The sequence below is a fragment of the Geotrypetes seraphini genome, chromosome 2 (genome assembly GCF_902459505.1).
Source record: "Geotrypetes seraphini chromosome 2, aGeoSer1.1, whole genome shotgun sequence".
NCBI classification, from domain to species: Eukaryota; Metazoa; Chordata; class Amphibia; order Gymnophiona; family Dermophiidae; genus Geotrypetes; species Geotrypetes seraphini.
In genome coordinates, this window is record NC_047085.1 from 435,024,377 (window position 1) to 435,045,447 (window position 21,071).

The window sequence follows — 21,071 nt, forward strand, 5'->3', positions numbered from 1 at the left end:
TACTATGTTTACTCAAGATTAGAGTTAACCATTCTAAGTATGCTATATTTATACCCTCCTAAATAGGTTAACCATTAACAACTAAGCAACCTATACTTACATGCATCCTAAATAGCTCTAGCAATATGTACTATATTCATCCTATTTACTCTCATCCTAGGTAAGATCTGGAACGTGTTGCCAGAAAATGTGGTAAAAGAGGTTCAAGTAGATGGATTTGGACAAGTTCCTGAAGGAAAAGTTCATAGTCTGCTATTGAGACAGACATGGGAGAAGCTCTGGGATCGGGGTAGCATGGAATGCTGCTACTATTTGGGTTTCTGCCAGGTACTTGCGACATGGATTGGCTACTGTGGAAACAGGATACTGAGCTAGATGGACCTTTGGTCTGACCCAGTATGGCTAGTCTTATGTTTTTATGTTCTTAAATACTGTGGTGCATGATCAAAATTTTCTGCAGTTTTCCTGTCTTCATACCCATACGATAGGAAGTTTTTATTCAATCTTTTCTGCATAAGTCATAGACAATACCTTACAGTTTTCCACAACTAGCCATATTAGCTACGCTCAGGTTACAAATATTTCATAAGAAATTGTACCTTACTCTGAAGCTGTGTAATTTCTCTTGCAAATACAGTGTCTATAGTAGCTGGCATCTCTTTGTACAGACAGTTCGAAAGTTCTTTCATGCCTGCTTCTTTATACTTTGTCTAAGAGATGAAAGAAAAAATATATTAAAACTAAAATTACTATGCAATAAAGGCAATCATGTACTGATCTGTTACTGTTTTATATAACTTTGCAATGTATATTTATGTAATTGATTATATTTCTGTTTGGGGGAGAATTGTTTGCATTGTTCCTATATAAAAACACAAACTGGACCAACCTCTGACCAAGAAGTTTAAAATTAAAAGAATGGATCATCAAGGTCGTGACAAAACACTTTTATTTTCTAAAAGTCCATTTTTCAGGATATAGGACATAACTTTTCACATTGTCCTTTGTGCACCACAGCCAGGCCCGTTTTTCACAATTACCACAGTGAATATATGTAACTAGTCTTTAAGCCCGTTACATTAACAGGTGCTAGAATAGATGTGTCTGTCTGTGTTACTTTATCTCTCTCTCCTTGGCCGCTGTCTGTGTCCTTCTGTCTTCTCCCACCCCCCCCCCACTCCCACCCGAGCAAAGCTGTCTGCCCCCCAGCACACACCTCCCCCCAAAGCATCCCCCTTTTCCTCTCCCTAACTGTCTCTCCATGGCCCTCTTCTGTCTTCCCCCCCCCCCAGAGCAAAGCTGTTTGCCCCAAGCACAGCCCTCCTCCCAAAGCAGCCCCTTTCCTTCTCCCCATGGCCCCCTTTTTGATCCCCTTCTTACCCTCCCTCCATTCCGGCATCTTCTGGCCTGCTCCTCTTCAAAGCAGCCTGCAATCGTGGTGGCCGGCTTTAGCGAACCTCGCAGGCCGCTCTCCAACTCGGTAGCACATTCCCTCTGACGCGATCCCATGCGTCAGAGGGAACGTGCTACTGAGGTTGGAGAGCGGCCTGCGAGGTTCTTTAAAGCTGGCCACGATCGCAGGCTGCTCTAAAGAGGAGGATCAGCAGTGGCAGCGGTAGCGTTGAGCGAGGGCGGGAGGTGTGTTCCCTGCCGAGAACACGGGCAGTTAGAGAGCTTGCCTGTGCTTCATCGCAGCAGTAGTTGGTGAGTGAGGGTGGGAGAAGGGGAGTGGCCAGAATGTTCCCTGCCGCCAGGTTCTAAAATGGAACACGGCCACGGATCATACACCACAGCGGCAGGGAGCATGCTGTTTTAACAGCGCATGAGCCGGTAAGCTTTTATTATATAGGATAAGAGAACTATTGGCAGCTGTGGTTACCCTGAAAACCAGACCTATCAGAGCTCCTCAGGGACTGTAACAGAGCAATTCTGGCATACAATAGATTAAACACCACTATAGCTTTCTAGTACAAAGAGGCAGACCATAAAATACTGAAGTCAGTTGATTACTGAATCTGATTCAAATATTGAAGCATGCCCAATTTTTTTTTTAATGGGTAATGCTATTCTTTGTAGGTTATATCTTTTATTGAACCATAACAAACAAACAAACAAATACTAGCGGGAAATTCTAGGGCTTCTCAGAGCTTCTTGTTATGTTATAAAAATGAAGTGTTTTGCCTTATGGTACAGACCAGCGTCCAAGGCTATCATTTCCAGATGGATTCGCATAGCCATTTCATCAGCATGGGGTGGGGTGGGAAGACTGTGTGGGGGAGAGTGTGGCACAGTGGTTAAATCTACAGCCTCAGCACCCTGAGGTGGTGGGTTCAAACCCATGCTGCTCCTTGTGACCCTGGGCAAGTCACTTAATCCAGTGTTTTTCAACCTTTTTACATCTATGGACCGGCAAAAATAAAATAATTATTCTGCGGACCGGCATCGGTCTGTGGACCAGCAGTTGAAGAACACTGGGCTAAGTTGTGGGCCAGACCCCGCCTATCTCTACCCAATCTCCACCCCAGACACCACCCCCATAATAGTACTAATTGCACCTTGCACGTCCCGTGCCTCATCTGGAAGCCTTCCCTCTGACGTTGCAACGTGGCTTTGTGCACTGAATCAGTTAGGAAGAGGGAGCTGGCTCGAAGATAACGCCACATCGATCGTACCATGGACCGGCGGTTGAAGAACACTGTTTTGGGCCTGATGCATGTGCTGGCCCTGTGCACCGGCAGGAAATTTCTGTGGACCGGCACTGGTCCATGGACCAGTGGTTGAAGAACACTGACTTAATCCCCCCTTGCACCAGGTACATTAGATAGATTGTGAGCCCACTGGGACAGACAGGGAAAAATGCTCAAGTACCTGAATAAATTCATGTAAAACTATTCTGAGCTCCCTTGAGAGAAAAGTATAAAAAATTGGATAAATAAATAAAAGTGTGTTACAGAAATGATAGAAACCATTTCTTCTTGATCAGAAATTGATGGTATACATACAGTTACACAACAGTTAGCAAGGACAGAGAGAGAATTATATCATGGAGACCTTGATAAACCTGCTAAGAAGTTGCAGAAGAAAGCACCTCTGATCAAAAGAATACAATGCCCTCAACACATGCTTTAATAACCAAATTAGGGGGCCAATATATGAAAATGCACTGGCTAACGCAAGCCATGGGACCTCACTTATAAAAGGGAGGAGAGGCCTAGTGGTTAGAGTTATAGCCTCAGCACCATGAGGGTTGTAGGTTTGATCCCCGGGCTGCTCCAAGTCACAATCCTCCAGATACGTTAGATAAGATTGTGAGCTCGCCAGAACAGAGAGGAGAAAATGTTTGAGCACCTGAATGTAATCCATTTAGACAACCTCCATTGATATATAGTATATAAATAAAATAAATAAGTGTCACTGACTCCTGTCCACGTACTCGGCTGGATGGTGGTTTGACACTTCATAGAGTCAATGAGGCTACCGTTAATGGCTGGCTAAATATGGCACTGTTTGGACACCACAAAATAATAATAACTACATTATACCCTCTATATTTGTGGGAGTTGGGGGTGTCCTCACAAATACCATAAATTCACAAATATCTTTAGGGCCCCCCCTCCGAAACCTTAATTCCCTCCTGCCCAGTATAAGAGCAAATCCAGTGGCGCTGGAGCCATGAGAACTGCACGCATTTTTTCTCACTACTACCACTGCTGCTCCTCGTAGGCACAGAGGGGCTCCGATTAGTATGGGCCTGAAAATACATAAACTCAATAGGAGCTCAACAAAAAATAATCACATTGAAAGGCTACTACTGCCTGTTTCAGGGGGCCGATATTGGTACTAAGCACAAAGAAACACTGCAAACTGGACTGCCCTGGATACTCTGGCCACCAAGCAGCCTTCATCGCTCCCTTGCTGCGTCCTTGCCTTCTCTTCCATCCTCTGCCCCTCCCTCTTGGCACTCTGATGGGACACAAAGAACCCAAGGGAACATATCCGAGGTGGGGAAATTCACCAAGTGGCTCGGCAAGTTGGGCACGGCTGCCGAGCTCCGACAGAGCATCTCTGAAGTGGTCACTTAGCTGCGCACATTGCTAGTCCCGGTGGCTTGTCTCTTCTCCCCTGGTTTGTGCAAGCGTAACGTGCAAATGCTGAAAGTTTTCTGAAAATGGTATCAATGCAGGAACCGTTGTCAGTCGGCATTGCCATTTTATGGATCTTCTCCGGTAAGGAGTTGGGGCTGATTCATGGTACGAGGCTTGTGGGTGTTGCCATGAATGCAGAAACCACAAATATGGAGGGGGACCTGTATGGGTATTGCAGCACTGCATAAATACTACTCACAAAAACTTCAGTTACTACCTTTTTCTCTTCCTTCTCCAACCAGCCAGTCTACAACACTCCCTTCCACCTCCAGTCTATCTATGCAACTCTATCCCACCCTAACTTATTTCCATCCCACTTGATCTGCAGGTTGTTCCCACCACTGTCTCTGTTCTAGCTTCTACCACTTTCTCTCACTCCCCCTACTCAACCCATCCTACCTTTCCTTCTCATCCCACCAGCCTCTCTTCTTCCCAATCAATCTGCACCACTTTTTCTGTCTCTCTTCTAACTTGTTCCCACCACTCTCTCATCCCCTGATCACCCTCTCCCAGCTATCCAAATTATATATTCTCCTGGACAAAACTGGTCACTCCCTGCACAGCCTAGCAGTTTACTTTCCATGCATTTGGTATGCCTCAGATTACAACTGTTCCCTGTATGACTGGTTTTCCAGAAAGCATGCTCACTTATAGTCAAAATAATGCGACACCCCCCACCTGAAAATGTTCCATCCATGAATGGTGAGAGGAAGCATTTTCAGGGTAATCACGCTAAGCAAGGAGGGCTGAGATGCCCAGCCTGGTGGGTGGTTTTGGAATGAGCCAGCCCATGTGGGCAGAGACAGAAGGTAATAAAAGAAATTGTATCTGTGAAACAGGTCTTTGGGTTCCCACCCCTGCTCCCCCAGCACTGAAGGGAAGTCCTGGAAGCCAAGACAGGAGCGGTTAGGGGTACAGTGCCTTAAGCCCCTGCCACATGGTAGGTGCCTGCAACCGTGTTTCTGACTTGAGAATGAAAAGGTGTGCCTGGGGAGAAAAGATACCTTAGGTAGGAGAAGTGGAAGCAGGTGTGCCATTGCACCAGTGGAAGTCCCCTGATCCAGAATGGGACTGAAGCAATGAAGACACTTTGAGGATCGGACTCTGGAATATAAGGGAATGGGATGGCAGTTACCACGTGCTGTTTCCAGAACTCTAGCGGACTGCATTGGATTTGGAGTGAAGTGTGATTTTTTTTTTTTTTTCTTTTGAACTTTGATCTTGAAGGGAAGAGATGGGGGATTAACTGCTCTTCTGGATATTTTGAACTGCAAATATAAAGTTTCCCATTGTGAACTGTGTTTATTGAGTTCCTGTTAGTAAAGCAAGTTGAAACTTGCCACTGAGATTGCCGACAGCTTATTTGATAAGTGTGAAATAAAAAGTGCCCAGAAAAGAGTACCTTTCGGCCTACCAGGATTTAGTCTGGCCCTGGCCTTTGACCAGCTTGAATACAGGACTTGATTTGTAGACCTTGGTCAGGGTACCCTACCCAAAGAGATTGGCCAGTGCTCAGCACAATTGGAGGGCAGCCAGGATTGCAATAATAAAGCCCAGGAGATGTTACATAGGACTATAGGCCACCAAAGGCCCCTAACATATATACAGACATTTTGTATCATTAAATAGTCTTCAAATATGTATTATCTTACCTCAGAAATAAAAGCAGTGACATTTTTCAGATGCTTAAATTGAAATGTGTCAGGTACAAATTGGCACTTGCTTTTGTTTCTTCTATATTCTTCCTTATAGCTGATCTAGAAAAGGACAATGAAAGTTTGTTTTTATTAATTGATTGATAATTTAGTATTTTGCCTCAGCACGCACACAACAAATTAATCCTCATTTTCTATCCATTGTGCATGGTTTCCTGCCTGCAGTGAGGTCTAGGATCATTAACCAACTGGGTTTAAATTTCATGATTTGATCTGCTGGCAACATTCTAATTTATCTCCCAGCACCATAAAAACCTGCTCTGAATTAAAATAAATTTACAGAATTGGAAACAGTAAATATTCAGATTGACACTAGGGCTTTTTGTAATAAGCATGCTGGCCTATTTTGTCACCCTTTAACAAAAGTGTCGTGGAAAAATGAGATCCAGATTTCTACTAAGAAGCAAGTTTCCATGTTGTACTGTATATATAAAAATATTAATCTGCAAATTAATATTAACAACATTTGTGGTAAGGCCCACTAGTATCTTTTACCCACAAACCCCACACTAATATTCACAATGAAAATTCTACATTTACTTTCCCTTTGAAAATAACCAAGGAAAACGATGCACCAATATATAAAGTGGTTAATTTTCACAAACAGTTTTCCCAAGGTAAACTATTTACATACTTTGAAGGTTCAAAAGTATGCTCGTAAAGACAAACCCCCTCTTTTACTAAGCCGTGATAGAGGTTTCTACCGCAGCCAGGAGAGCTAAATGCTCTGATGCTGCTACAACGTTCATAGGAATATGAGAATCTAGCCTTCAGGCCATGGTAGAAACCTTTATCGCAGCTTAGTAAAAGTCTGCTAAGAGTAGCTAGTGGCACTATGAGCAGAAGTTTAAGGCAAGTTACAATTGACATTTTCTCTCACATCCATTTTGGTATAAATTTTATGAATGTGGATAGCATTGTAATTCTAACAGAGATTGAGTTAATTTTGTAATTCTGACATAGGTTGAGAAAAGGTTTGTAATATTAACAAAATATTGAGCGCAAGGTTGAAAATCTGACAAATTTTAACACTGAGAGCAAGTTTGTAATTCTTAATGAGCATAATTTTATAACAGGTCACCTCTGTTAAAAGGTGACGATTTTAAGCGCCTTTACCTCAGTTACCTTTATAAAATTGCCCAATAAAAGCTGCAGATACCATGGCTCTAATTAAGCTGCATGTACAGTATTTACACCAGCTCACATGCTGATATGAAAATATGTGTGAATATACATAAATTGCAACTCCACTCGAGCTCTGCCCTCTGAATAACACCAGTTTCATACAAGTAAAGTACATGCATTCTTGTATTAGGCACACCTGTAAATGGGGGAAATTTTATAAGCAGCATTATATGAACATAAAGCACAGTTACTTACCGTAACAGGTGTTATCCAGGGACAGCAGGCATATATTCTCACATGTGGGTGACGTCATCTACGGAGCCCCAGCGCGGACAGCTTTTCAAGCAAACTTGATTGAAGTTTCAAGTTTGCTATGCTGCACCACGCATGTGCATGCCTTCTTGTCCACTAGAGGGCGCATCCCCACCTCGTGGTCCTCAGTTCCATATCCAGCAAAGAAGCCATCCCCGGGGAGGAGGCCGGGTTGTGAGAATATATGCCTGCTGTCCCTGGATAACACCTGTTACGGTAAGTAACTGTGCTTTATCCCAGGACAAGCAGGCATGATATTCTCACATGTGGGTGACCTCCAAGCCAACCAAAAAAGGGCAGGTGGGAGGATGGCAATTTAGGAAAACAGATTTCGCAAAACTGACTGGCCAAACCGGCCGTCACTCCTGGATAACGTATCCAGACAGTAGTGGGAGGTGAAAGTACGAACCGAAGACCAAGTGGCAGCCTTGCAGATGTCCTCCATCGGAGTAGACCGGAGGAAAGCAACAGAAGCTGCCATCGCTCGGACCTTATGTCCTGTAACCCGACCATGCAGCTCGAGACCAGCCTGAGCGTAACAAAAAGAAATACAAGCAGCCAACCAGTTGGACAAGGTGCGCTTGGAAACAGAGCGTCCCAACCGATTAGGATCAAAGGACAAAAATAATTGAGGAACCTTCCGATGAGACTTGGTGCGTTGAAGATAAAAAGCCAACGCCCTCTTACAGTCAAGCGTGTGAAGCGCCGCCTCCCCAGGATGAGCGTGGGGCTTCGGAAAAAAACACCGGAAGAACAATTGACTGATTGAGGTGGAAATCAGACACAACCTTAGGTAAAAATTTAGGATGGGTGCGAAGAACCACCTTGTCATGATGGAACACAGTAAAGGGCGGGTCCGCAACCAAAGCCTGCAGCTCACTAATCCGACGAGCAGACGTGAGCGCAAGTAAAAAGATCACCTTCCAAGTGAGAAACTTAAGAAGAGACTTGTCAATAGGCTCAAAAGGAGGTTTCATCAGCTGAGCCAAGACCACATTAAGATCCCAAACCACAGGAGGAGGTTTCAGAGGAGGATTAACATTCACTAAACCCCTCATGAAACGAACCACCAGAGGATGAAGAGAGAGAGAACGGCCCTCGAGATGCCGATGGAAAGCAGCAATAGCACTGAGATGCACCCGAATGGAAGTCGTCTTTAGCCCAGACTTGGACAAATGCAACAAATATTCCAGAACCGAGGACACCGGAACCGAACTCGGATCCAGGTGGTGCGAGGAACACCAGGATGAAAATCTGGTCCACTTCTGGGAATAACAAAGCCGAGTCGAGACCTTGCGCGAGGCTTCCAACACCTCCCTGACCGACTGAGAAACAGAAACCGAAGTCAGGGGGAAAGGAACCAAGCCGTCAGATGTAATGACTGAAGATTGGGATGCAACAGCGAACCCCGACTCTGAGACAGCAGAGAGGGAAAAACAGGCAGAAGTAGAGGCTCCCTGGCACTGAGTTGAAGGAGCAGGGAGAACCAGTGCTGACGAGGCCAACGAGGCGCAATGTGAATCATAGTGGCTCTGGATGACTTGAGATGAACCAACGTCCTCAAGATCAGAGGAAAAGGAGGAAACGCATAAAGGAACCTCCCTCCCCAGTCGAGAAGGAAGGCATCGGCCTCGAGACGGTCCTGGGAGTAAATCCGAGAACAATAGAGGGGCAGTTTGTGAGTCTCCGGGGAGGCAAACAGATCCACCTGAGGAGTCCCCCAGCGGTCGCAGACCTCTCGCAGAACTCGGGAGTTGAGCGACCACTCGTGCGGCTGGAGAAGACGACTGAGTTTGTCGGCCAGACAATTCTTCTCTCCCTGAATGTAAACCGCCCGCAGGAAGATGATCTGGGAGACCGCCCATTCCCAAAGGCGCAAGGCTTCCCGGCACAGGGACCAAGAGCCCGTCCCCCCTTGCTTGTTTACATAATACATTACCACTTGGTTGTCCGTCCGTACCAGGACTACCTGATTGCGCAGCAGAGGGCAGAAATCTCGAGCTGCCAGAAAAATGGCACGAAGCTCCAACACATTGATGTGACGAAGACGGTCCTCCGCAGACCAAAGACCTTGAGTCCGCAGACCGTCGAGGTGAGCCCCCCATGCTTACTCCGAAGAGTCCGTGGTCAGGACTTTGCGATGTGGAGGGACGAGAAAGAGCAAACCCCCGGAAAGATTGGAAGAGTTGGTCCACCAACAGAGCGAGCGTCTCAAGGAAGGAGTCACTGTTACAGGAAGGGAGAGCGGGTCTCGATCCTGACGCCACTGGGAGGCCAAGGTCCACTGAGGGAGTCTCAGATGCAATCGGGCAAACGGTGTGACATGAACCGTCGATGCCATGTGGCCGAGTAGAATCATCAGCCGGTGTGCTGAGACGGAGCGCTGCAGCGAAATCTGACAGCACAGTCGAAGCAGAGCCTCCAGCCTCGAAGAGGGAAGGAACGCACGAAGGCGAACCGTGTCCAGCACGGCCCCGATAAACTGAAGGGATTGAGCAGGGCACAGCTGCGATTTGGGAAAATTCACCTCGAACCCCAGACGTTGAAGGAAGATGATAGTCTGTCGGGTCGCTGAGATAACCCCCTCCCGGGATGATGCCTTGATCAGCCAATCGTCCAGGTAGGGGAAGACCTGCAGCCCCTGAGATCTCAGGGCAGCCGCGACTACCACCACACACTTCGTGAAGACTCGAGGAGACGAGGCCAGCCCGAAGGGGAGGACACGATACTGAAGGTGCAACTCCCCCACCTGGAACCGTAAGAACTTGCGGAAGGCGGGATGCACCGGAACATGAGTATACGCTTCCTTCAAGTCTAGGGAGCACATCCAGTCCCCCTCCTCCAACAGAGGGTAGAGAACCTGAAGCGACAACATACGGAACTTCTCCCGGACCAGGAACTTGTTGAGCTTCAGGAGGTCCAAAATGGGGCATAAGTCCCCGGTCTTCTTTGGGACCAAAAAGTAACGGGAGTAGAACCCCCGCCCCTGTTGGTTTGAGGGGACCGGCTCCACCGCCCGAAGGCTCAACAAGGCCCTGGCTTCCGAGAGTAGAAGAGGAAGCTGGGTTCGGTTGCAAAAAGATGCCCCCGGCGGTTGTTCCGGCGGCGTGGCCGAGAAGTTTAGCGAGTAACCCTCGGAGACGAGACGGAGCACCCAAGCGTCTGACGTGATCATAGTCCAGGCCGAATGAAAGGCCCGCAGCCGGCCCCCGATGGGCAGGGGGTCCGGAGAGAGTGCGGAGGGGGCCCGCCCCCATCCGCTCATCTCGTCAAAAAGACGGCGCCGGCTTAGACGCCCCTTGCGTCTGAGGTTTCGGCTGGGCCCCTCTGCCCTGCTGCGGTGGGCGCCAGGGCGGAGGCCTCGAGAATGCTGGTGTAGACTTTTGAGGGTATCGCCGCGGTGGAGGTCTAAATGGCTTCTGCGGCGTCACCCGTGGTTTAGGACGGACCAAGGAGGCGATGGAGCGCTCGTGTTCGGACAGGCATTTGGTCGCCGCCTCCAAGGACTCATCAAACAATTCCGATCCGACACATGGCAGATTGGCTAGGCGCTCCTGCAAGTTCGGGTCCATATCCACCGTTCGGAGCCATGCGAGATGGCGCATCGCTACTGCAAAGGCGGAGACTCTGGAGGCCAACTCAAATGCGTCGTAAACCGCATGAAAGAGGTATAGGCGCAGCTGTGACAAGTTGGCCATAAATTTACCAAAGTCCCCCTTATGGGAATCCGGCATGACCCCATGATAACGGGGTAATGCCTTCACCATCTGCCTCAGATAAGATGAAAATGTGAAAGCATAATTAAGGACCCTGGCCGCCATCATGGAATTGGAATAGAGGCGGCGACCAAACTTGTCCAAAGTCCACCCTTCCCGCCCGGGAGGGACCGCAGCGGAGACCCTAGAAGGCTGGGACTTCTTTAACGCCGACTCCACCAGCAACGACTGGTGAGACAGTTGCGCTTTCTCGAAGCCCTTACATGGGATGGTACGGTACTTCGACTCCATTTTAGATGGAACCGCTGTGACTGTAAGAGGGGAGTCCAAGTTCCTCAGGAAGGTCTGATGGAGGACTTTATTAAGAGGCAGACGAGGGGTCTCCCTCGGGGGAGAAGGTAAATCCTGCTCCTCCAAAAACTCCTTGGTGTATTGTGAACCAGACACCAGATCCAGGTCCAAGGCCCTCCCCATATCAAGTACAAATCTGGAAAAGGAGGAGGGTTTGGACGGTGGGGAGGGCGATCGAGAGGCCCGCGTCTCCAAAAAGGAAGGGGAAGCCTCACGGGAATAACGAGGTTCCCTACCAGACCCCGAGCCCCAAGAGGCTGCCCCGAGTGATCTCGACGGGGTCGGGGACCGCCTATGCCCCGAGGAACCCCTGTGTGAAGTCCCCGGGGTACGAGGCACCGAGGTCTGCCCCTTCCGTTTCGGCGAGGAGTCTCTCGACAACCCTCCCTCGGAGGAACGGAACAACCTCGGATTATCGAGGCGGAGCTCCGAGACACGTAGCGTCTCAGCCCCGGTCGGCGAGGAGTGACCACGCCTCCGAGGAGACCCGCGAGAACGCTTGGGCTTCCTCGGCCGGCGCTTCGCCCGAGGCCGACCCGAGGGCGAGGAGCCCCGGGAGGACCTCAACGAGGAAGAAGTGGAAGAGATCCTCCGAACTCTCCGCACCTTGTCCCGAGGCCGCACACTCCGTTCCGGCTGGTCGACCGAGGTTGAGGGCAAGGTCAGGGTCGAGGCCGGAGCCACCCCGGGGGCCGAAGTCGAGGGCACCGAGACCGAGGCCGCCGAAGCCGGGGCACTCGGGGCCGAAGCCGGCTGCAGGTGCGCTAAGGCGCCGGACAGCTCCGAGGTAATGAGGGCACAGAGCAAGTCCTGAAAAGCCGGCACTGCCATCATGGCTGGTAGATCCGGGGCCGGCGGGTGCTCCCTCGAGGGCGACCTCGGTCTCGAGTATTCCGGCGGGGCACCCGACTTCGACGCTCGGGGCGGGGCTGAGGACGACCCACCCACCCCCGTCGAGGATCCCGAGGATGGCTTCTTCGAAGGTGGAGCTGAGGAAGGAAGAGAGGACTTACCCCCCGTCGACTTCGAAGTCGAGGCCATCGGCTTTGAGGAAGCAGGACGTCTCGGCAAGGCCGAGGGAGTTGAGGCCGAGGTCAAGGCCGGGGCCGACGTCGAGGCCTGCTCCGCGGGGTCGACAGCAAAGAGCTCCGCCATTCTGGCACGACGGCGGCGGAGAGCTCTTTGCTGAAAAGTGGAGCACCTGGGACAGGAATCGGTGGGGTGCTCGGGACCCAGGCAAAGTAAGCACCACCGGTGGGGATCGGTGAGAGAAAGTAGCCGATCGCACCGGGTGCACTTTTTAAAGCCCGTCAAAGGACGGGACATGAAATCGAAAAACGGCCGGGAACGGAACGAGGTCCCGCGGCCGCGGCTACCGGGAGCCCCCGGAGCCAAACAAAAAATCTTTTTTTTTTTTTTTTTCGACGATTAACAAACACACGAACGAATAAAAAAATAAAGCAAGCACAGCGACCGAGAAAAACGACTCAGACGCGGTGTCAGAAGGCAAAAAAAGAGAGAGCACAATTTCCACAGGGCTTCTGGCTTCGTGCTTGTCCTGGGATAAAGCCCTTTATAAAATTTCCCTGAATAGGCGTAGATTTCACCAATTTATCTATAATAATAAAACCCTAAGCGCACATGCACACTCCCACATGCGTGTTCTGTGATCAGTAGGTCCCTGGCTGGTAGGAGTGCGCATGCGCGCCTAGGGTTCTGTTTTCTCGTAACGCAGTTCGTTGTCGTCGCCCACCCCCGCCACACCCGAACCCCCGTTGACCCTCCAACCCAACCGTCCCACCGCGAGATGACAAACCTCCTGCCTCCAGCAGCATCCGCAGCACTCCAAATCTGCTGCCTCGTGGCCTTCCACTGCCCCGATTTCCTCTGCCACGTCCCTGATGACATCATCAGAGACGCGGCAGAGGAAATCAGGGCAGCAGAAGGCCGCGAAGCAGCGCGCCCAGAGCGCTTCGGACACTGCCGGAGCCGGGAGGCCCGTCGGTTGACTCGCAATGGGATGGTCAGTGGGGTCGGCTGCACGGCGGCGGTAGTGGCGGGGGGGGGGAAGATGGAAACATGCTTCTCATGGGTTATACTGCAAAGGGGGATGGGAGGGAGGCGGGCAGCCAAGCTGGCTTCGGAGGGTGGGGGTGAGACAAAGTCTGGAAGGCAGTGAGGGGGACATAGGAAGGAGGCACTGGGGGGGCACTAAGGATATAGGAAGGGGCACTGAGGGCATTAAAGACATAGGACAGAGGCACTGGGGGCACTAAGGACACGGGAAGGAGACACTGGGGGCACTAAGGACATGGGAAGAAGACATTGGGGCACTAAGGACACAGGACGGAGGCACTGGGGGCAATAAGGACATGGGAAGGAGGCACTGGGGGCACTATGGACACAGGACGGAGGCACTGGGGGCACTAAGGAAATGGGAAAGAGGCACTAAGTTAGGAAGGAGCACTAAGGACATAGGAAGGGGCACTGAGGACACTAAGGACATAGGAAGGTGGAACTGGGGGCACTAAGGACATAGGAAGGAGGCACTGAGGACATAGGATGGGACACTATGGACATAGGAAGGGGGCCACGGAGAGACGGGCAGGCATGGCGGAACAGAGAAATACAGGCAGGCAGGTGGCCAGGGAGACAGAGACAGAAAGAAGACAGACAGACAAGGGGCCAGAGAGAGACACATACAGAAAGAATGGACAGCGTCCAAGAGAGAGAGACAAAGGAAAAAATCCAAACAGACAGACATCTACTCTAGTATCCATTAATATAACGGGCTTAAACACTAGTGCATTTATAATATCAGTGTTAAGAAAGGGAAGTTAGATTGATATCTACAAATCTCAGCCCTCTTTTATCAAACTGCATAAGGGTTTTTTATTGCAGACAGGAATTCTATGAGCGCGGAGCTTTTATCGCAGCAGCCAGTGAAGAAAAAAAAAAACCTAATGCATTTTGATAAAAAGGGTTCCAAATGCATTAGGAGAGTTATTTTATATGGGGGTGCCCAGTGTACGAGGGGGTGCTGAGAAGTTCTCACCCAACCAGCTTTATAAATTCTGAGCATTATTTTGCCATTGTAACTGAAAAGAATGTTATTTTATTTTTCAAAGTGCCAATTTGCAGAATCGTAATACTATATTTTGACATTGTTTCAGATTATTGATTGCACCATGTCAACAAAAAGTGTGAAGTTTTCAAGTTTCCTGCAGAAGAAAACTCCAAAAAGAAATCCATGATTGTATGATGCAAACACTGAGTGGCAAATGCCCATCATACTCCACAGTGAAGAAGTAGTGTGCAAACTTTCAGCATGGAGATTTCTAGACTGAAATTGCAGCAAGGTCTGGGAGGTCTCAAATGGTGTCAACTCCTGATATTGTTGACCATGTCTATGACCTGATTTTGGCAGATCAGGGAATATCAGCTAAAACAATTTGCTGAGACACTACAGATATCCAGGGAATGTGTCGGGTGTATAATCCAAAAGCAGCTGTGTATGCAGAAGCTGTCAGCCAAGTGGGTGCTCCAATGTTTGAATGCTGATGAGAAACGACATCAAGTGGACACCACTATGATCCTGAGACAAAACAACAGTCCATGCAATGATGGCACTCAGATTATCCAAGGCCAAGTAAATTCAAGACCCAAAGTCAGCAGGAAAGGTCATGGCCATGATGTTTTGGTATCAGGAAGGTATTGTAATGACTGACTATCTTCCAAGGGTTCAAACAGTTAATGCAGAATACTACTGTAATTTGCTACGCTGATTAAAGGAGGCATTGAAAGAAAAAAAAGAGGGAAGATGCAGAATGGAGTTCTCTTTTTGCAAGAGAATGCACCTGCTCACAAGGCTGGCAAAATGATGGATGTTTTGACGCAATAGGGATTTTGGTGCATAGACCATCCTTCTTACTCAACAGATCTTGCTCCTACTTACTGTTTTCGGTTTCCAAATCTTAGAAAGAGTTTGAAAGGGTGACAATTTTTGAGTGATTCAGAAGTGATTGCAGCAGCAGAGCCACATTTTAGTGACCAGACATCAGAATATTTTTGGGAAGGGTTACGGAAATTTCAGACACAATGTACCAAATGTGTTGAACTTAGGGGTGAATAACTTGTAAGTTTCATGGCTCTATGTAATTCCGTTCTTCATTGGGCTGAGAACTTTTCAGCACCCCCCCCCCACCCCCACCCCCGTACACGTTTTCAGGCAACCATTTGACATTAAGGGCTCCTTTTACTAAGGTGTGTTATGGCCTTAACGCGCAGAATAGCATGCGCTAAATTGCCGTGCATGCTAGACCTTAACGCCAGCATTGAGCTGGTGTTATTCTAGAAGCGTACCGCATGGTTTAGCGCATGGTAATTTTGTGCGTGCGCTAAAAACGCTAGCGAACCTTAGTAAAAGGAGCCCTAAATGTGTAAAAACAAGTACCGTATTTGCCGGCGTATAAGACGACTGGGCGTATAAGACGACCCCCCAACTTTTACAGTTAAAATATAGAGTTTGTTATATACTCGCCGTATAAGACTACCCCTTCTTCCGCACACCTTCTGCACAACAAATATTATGTTCCATGGCAAAGTTTACAACTTTAAGTTTAAAACTTGCTTCATATTTCGTTCTTTTTGCTGGGGCCATAATAGAGTTGATAGGGGTTTGACTGCTGGACATTTTCTATACTGTACTGTACAATGGTGAAGTACCGTACTGTGGTTGGCTGTATACAAACCTGATTTGATTGGTGCCCTCCCTGTCTCCATCTCACTAGCAGCAGTCTGGTCCACCCTTATCCATATATGGATAGTACCATACCATACGGTACTTTATCAGTACTATAGTTGCACTATGTATTTTATTACACACTGCCTTTAATGTAAACTGTAAAATTGCAGGACATCAATGGGACAGGAGTGCCAGCCCTACACAGCGGCACGCCTCCTGCTCGCCCCCGCAACTTCCTTAAGGGCTAGACTCCACACACGGCCGCATGTGCGAGAGACGTAGTAAAGAGAAAAGGGGTGGGGCCAGAGCGCCGCTGCTTCCCGCTGCGCAGGATGAAGGAGCTGGCACCCTTGTCACACTGATGTCCCGCCATGGCCCCGCTGATGTCCCGGCAGGTTTACTAGTACCGTAAGCACCGTAAGGAGGTAAGGAAGGAGATGTTAGGGCATGTAAAGTAAGGGCATGTAAACAGTACCCGGCGTATAAGACGACCCCCGACTTTGGGGAGGATTTTAAGGTACTGAAAAGTCGTCTTATACGCCGGCAAATACGGTAGGTTGATTTGGAGTCGCTGTTCAGTCTTGGTTTCCTCCTTCTCTCTTCTATCAGAATATTATTGTGTGTTCTGGTGGATCCTCCTCCACTTCTATCCCAACATCATTTGGTGTAACTCAGGGCCTCTTCTCTTCTTATTTTGATCGTTCCTATTTTTCATAATCATCTATACACTGATGACTCCCAGCACTGATAACATGTGGTCTGTCACCATGTTAATGTCATTGCTGTCAGTAGCATGGATGCCCTTAAAGCCACCTTGAGGCATCATTAAGAGGAGTTTTAGCAGCAGTTAGGTAATGTGGTCACAGTATAGAGAAAAAAAAAAAAAAAAAGGGAACACCCAGACCTCCCCTAAGTAATAGGTCAAACCCCACATACTGAAGATTGATTCAAGGCAACTATTTTTTTCCACTCAAAAATGCATCAACACTGGAAATCTAAAAATATGTTTCAAAGTGTGTGACATATACTTCATGTCACCAGATAAGAGATGAGTGCAGTGGTCTGTAGTAAGGGTGAAGCAAAAAAACAGGATATTTGAAATACAGTGTACAATATGAACAACAAAATACAAGTACAAACTGTTTAATTGTTAACATCCTTCAAAGGAGTCTCCCAGGTTGTCTTGTGTGTCATCCAATTCGTGAAATATGTTGGCGGTATAAATCCCTGAAAGCATGACCACAAGTTTTAAGCTAAGTATTTAAACTATTTATACACTAAGGTGGAAAAAAAGTATTTATAAATTTAATAGCAAAGTATGGAAGATCCGGTGAGGAAGTAGTACATAAAGCCTGACTCAATGAATTTGTATGAGTGCTAGGTGGTACTTCTGAGGATCTATAAACGTTATATTATTTACTGTGAAGAGAGTAAGGAGGGGTAAGAGAATATACACCCTTCCAATGTGAAGTTTGAAATTCAATTCGTGAAAGACAGACAAGTCATTTCTGTAGTGCCACCTGCCTCGTGACAACGCTACAGCTCACACAGCAGACAGTTGTTTACAGTGTTTGGGATGGGAGACTACTTTGAAGGATGTTAACAGTTAAGCATTCTCACTCTCAAGCTGATTGTGTGCTTTGGTTTAGTGAAACAGCTAACATTTATTACTTGTTTGTTAATAAAACAATGATTTCAAATGTCCTGTTTTTTGCTTTTCCCCTATCAGAGTCCACTGCACTCATCTCTCATCTGGTGGCAACATTAAAAATTACATGTCACACATTTTCAAACCTGTATACATGTATTAGATTTCCAGTGTTTGCACATTTTCAAGAGAGAAAAAATAGTTGCCTTGACTTATGAATCAACCCTTGTATAAACTCATCCAAGTTACCCTCACATAGACCCCACTCTCTACAAGATCCTCCCAGACTCACCCCCCACCCCCATTTCAGATCCTCTCTCTAAAAGACTTCAGCAGAACCCCATGCCTGAACAAAAGCACCTCCCACCCCACAGCAGAATTCCACCTTTATAACCAATCCCCAGCCCTCCCACACAGTCCCCAGACTCACCTATCCCTGATAGACTAGTAGGTGGGGCAGGAGTGGTCCCCTTCTGTTCCCACCCCATAACCAGGGCTATGTGCAGGTAGTATGTCTGCAGAGGGTGCAAGGGAGATGGGGGCTCCAAAATTGTGTCTTATCTATTGCTTTCCCTGCTTGGCTGCAATGCTAGATATAAGCGCACGGGGGTGCATTTCTGGCTCAGGATGGTCCTGCCCATAACTGCCCTGGTTCAAAATGGCAGCAATGTTCCATAGCAGTAATATTGTGGTGCTAATGCTAGGGGTCAATCTGCCAAAGCAAAAAAAAAAAAAAAAAAAAAAACATACTAAAACAACCTGATTGCCCAATCTAGAAACTCTTCCAAATGCCTCTTTAGCATCTACAACTCTTTGATCTCCACTAAAGATATAATAGAAGATCCAGCCTCACAACAACCAGATCTACTCTCAAGAAAAAATCTGAATCATGAGGGCATCATTCACATATGAACCAGAAGATATTGTGGACCTATACCCTATCAAACATAATGAGAATGAAGGGATACCTGCTGACAGATGTTGGTCAAGTTTCTCCTCAGTCAACACACAAGAGATTAGTTGCTGGATGAAGAGAACATCCAATAAGCACTGTTACCTAGATATATGCCCAGTAGCCTGCTAACTCATGCCTCCCCCAACTTCCTGCTATGGTTGACAAACCTAGTAAATGCATGCTTAGAAAACGAACTTTACAGGCAGTCCTCAGGTTAAGAAAGAGTTACACTTATTTTTGTTCTTCATCCGTCCCACTGTTCCCTTTCCACCACCACATCCAACATTATCAGAAGTTGTGGTAAGAGCGGATAGCATAGCTGGTTTTAAGAAAGGTTTGGACAAATTCCTGGAGGAAAAGTCCATAGTCTATTATTGAGAAAGATATGGGGGAAGCCACTGCTTGCTCTGAATCGGTAGCAAGAAATGTTGCTACTCTTTGGGTTTTTGCCAGCTACTAGTGACCTGGATTGGCCACCGAGAGGATGGGCGACTGATGGACCATTGGTCTGACCCAGTAAGGCTATTCTTATGTTTTTCTCATCTCTGTGTTCCTCATGCATCTCCACCTCATGCCTCTCCCATCACCATGTCCAATATTTCTCTCCCTCCCTATGCCCAACAATTCACCACTTTCTTTAATTCCCCATTAGCACCATCACTCTTTCCCTGTCACTCAAACACCCATGCCCAAAAATTCTCCCTTTCTAGTTTCTCACCACCTCAGTATCTCTTTCCCTCACTCCCTCCATTGTTCCATCCTATGTCTCAAGTTCATACTTCCTTCCCTCCCTCCATTCTGTGACCAGAGTTCATGCTCCCTTCCTCCTTTCTTCCTTCCTTCCATCCTTTGTCCGAAGTTTGTGCTCTCTCCCTTCCTTCTGTGTCCCAACACAACCCTGCTTCTCCCTTCCTGTGCCAACGCGCCCCCCCCCCCTTCTTCCTCCATTCTTGTCCCAACACGATGCTCCTCCTCCCTTCTGTTTCCCAATGTGATCCTCATTGTCCTTCCCTTTGTTGTGAATCCCAAATTCGTGCCTCCCTCCCAAGGGTGTTTGCCTCCTCTGGCCGGTTCTCTCCACCCAGCCGAACTTCTCTTTTTCAAAGCCGAAGTTTCTAGAAACGACCCATGGCTGACTACTACTTATCATTTCTATAGCACTGCTAGATGTACACAGCGCTATACATTAAATCATTCAAGAGACAGTCTACTCTGTAGAGCTTACAATCTAACCAAACAGACAAACAGGACAAGTAGGGCTTTAGGGAGCTTCTCAGGCATGGGTGTTTTACAAGTGAGTGAGGGTTAGGAGTTAAAAGCAACCTTGAAAAAGTGAGCATTTAGCCTGGATCTGAACCCTACCCTTCAGATGAAAATATGCATGTAGATCTATAATGTATATACTGTCACCCACATGAAGCAGAGGTATTCTTGGGGATGATGTTAGAGCAAGAAATGCTACAACATAGCAAGCTTTGCATTTTTTAACTATACAGGTTCCTGGAAAGGTAAAACGTATCCACAGAAAGAGCCAGTGCAAATCTCTCTGGATGTTTCTACCTATGCAATTTTTACAAGGAATGTACAACCTGGGGCAAATTCTCTTTGAGCACTGTGAAAACTTAAAGCATCTACAGACTTTGCAAGTACCCAAATAATTTTGAAGATTTCTCCCTTTATATAAACGGGGAAAACAGTGGGTCTTGAAAGAAATGAATTGATAGAAATTCTAATGAGCACACAGACTGATATCTGTCTCAGAGATGGAAGAGTAGGAGAGAGTCAAGTTTTCCTCCTAGATACAAAAACATAAGACACCAAGTTCTATTTAAAAAGTCATCACTGAGCTTCTTACAATGAGAAACGGAACGTTTTGAAATGAAGACTCTCATTATCCAAACACATCATTATACTTTTAGGAGACCCTTATAATTTTGTTTACCTTTTTTCTTTTTTTCGTAATGTGAATCTGTATAGATCAGTTACTAATCTTTGCTTACTGTTTACAGTGCAATAGACTTTGTTGCTCTAATTTGCACGAGATAAAATTAAAATAGTGGGTAAAACCCAACACTTTCATAGCTTTGAATTACAACTTAAACAAGTACATGTGCATGAGAATTTTATTTCTTCACATCTCGAGGGTAATCTTATAAAGGCATTTTCAGATGTATATGTCACATACATGCATAAAACAGTGCTTATAAAATTATACAAATGCTGACCAGAATGCAAGAACTTTAAATAAGCTGGACATAAGCATGTTCAGGAGTAAGTCTTGGGTGGAGCATTAGAGGAGTTGCAAATTATGCGTGGCATTAAAATATCCAATAAATAATAGGGAAAACAAAGCACTAAAT

General features: G+C 47.2%; 1 protein-coding gene across 8 annotated transcripts in view; it reads right to left on the reverse strand.

Moving 5' to 3' along the window:
* The window catches only part of NEBL (nebulette), a 513,560-nt gene that overhangs the window by 207,757 nt on the left and 284,732 nt on the right, over window positions 1-21,071 (reverse strand). For 5 of the 8 annotated variants that reach the window (XM_033931315.1, XM_033931316.1, XM_033931318.1 and 2 more), the window contains exons 3-4: window positions 5,798-5,902; window positions 600-710 (exon numbers count right to left, since the gene is read on the reverse strand). The exons of the other annotated variants lie outside the window; for them this stretch is intronic. In XM_033931315.1, the coding sequence (XP_033787206.1) occupies window positions 600-710; window positions 5,798-5,902 (216 nt within the window). The remainder of the gene's footprint in view (window positions 1-599; window positions 711-5,797; window positions 5,903-21,071) is intronic. 8 annotated transcript variants of the gene reach the window in all.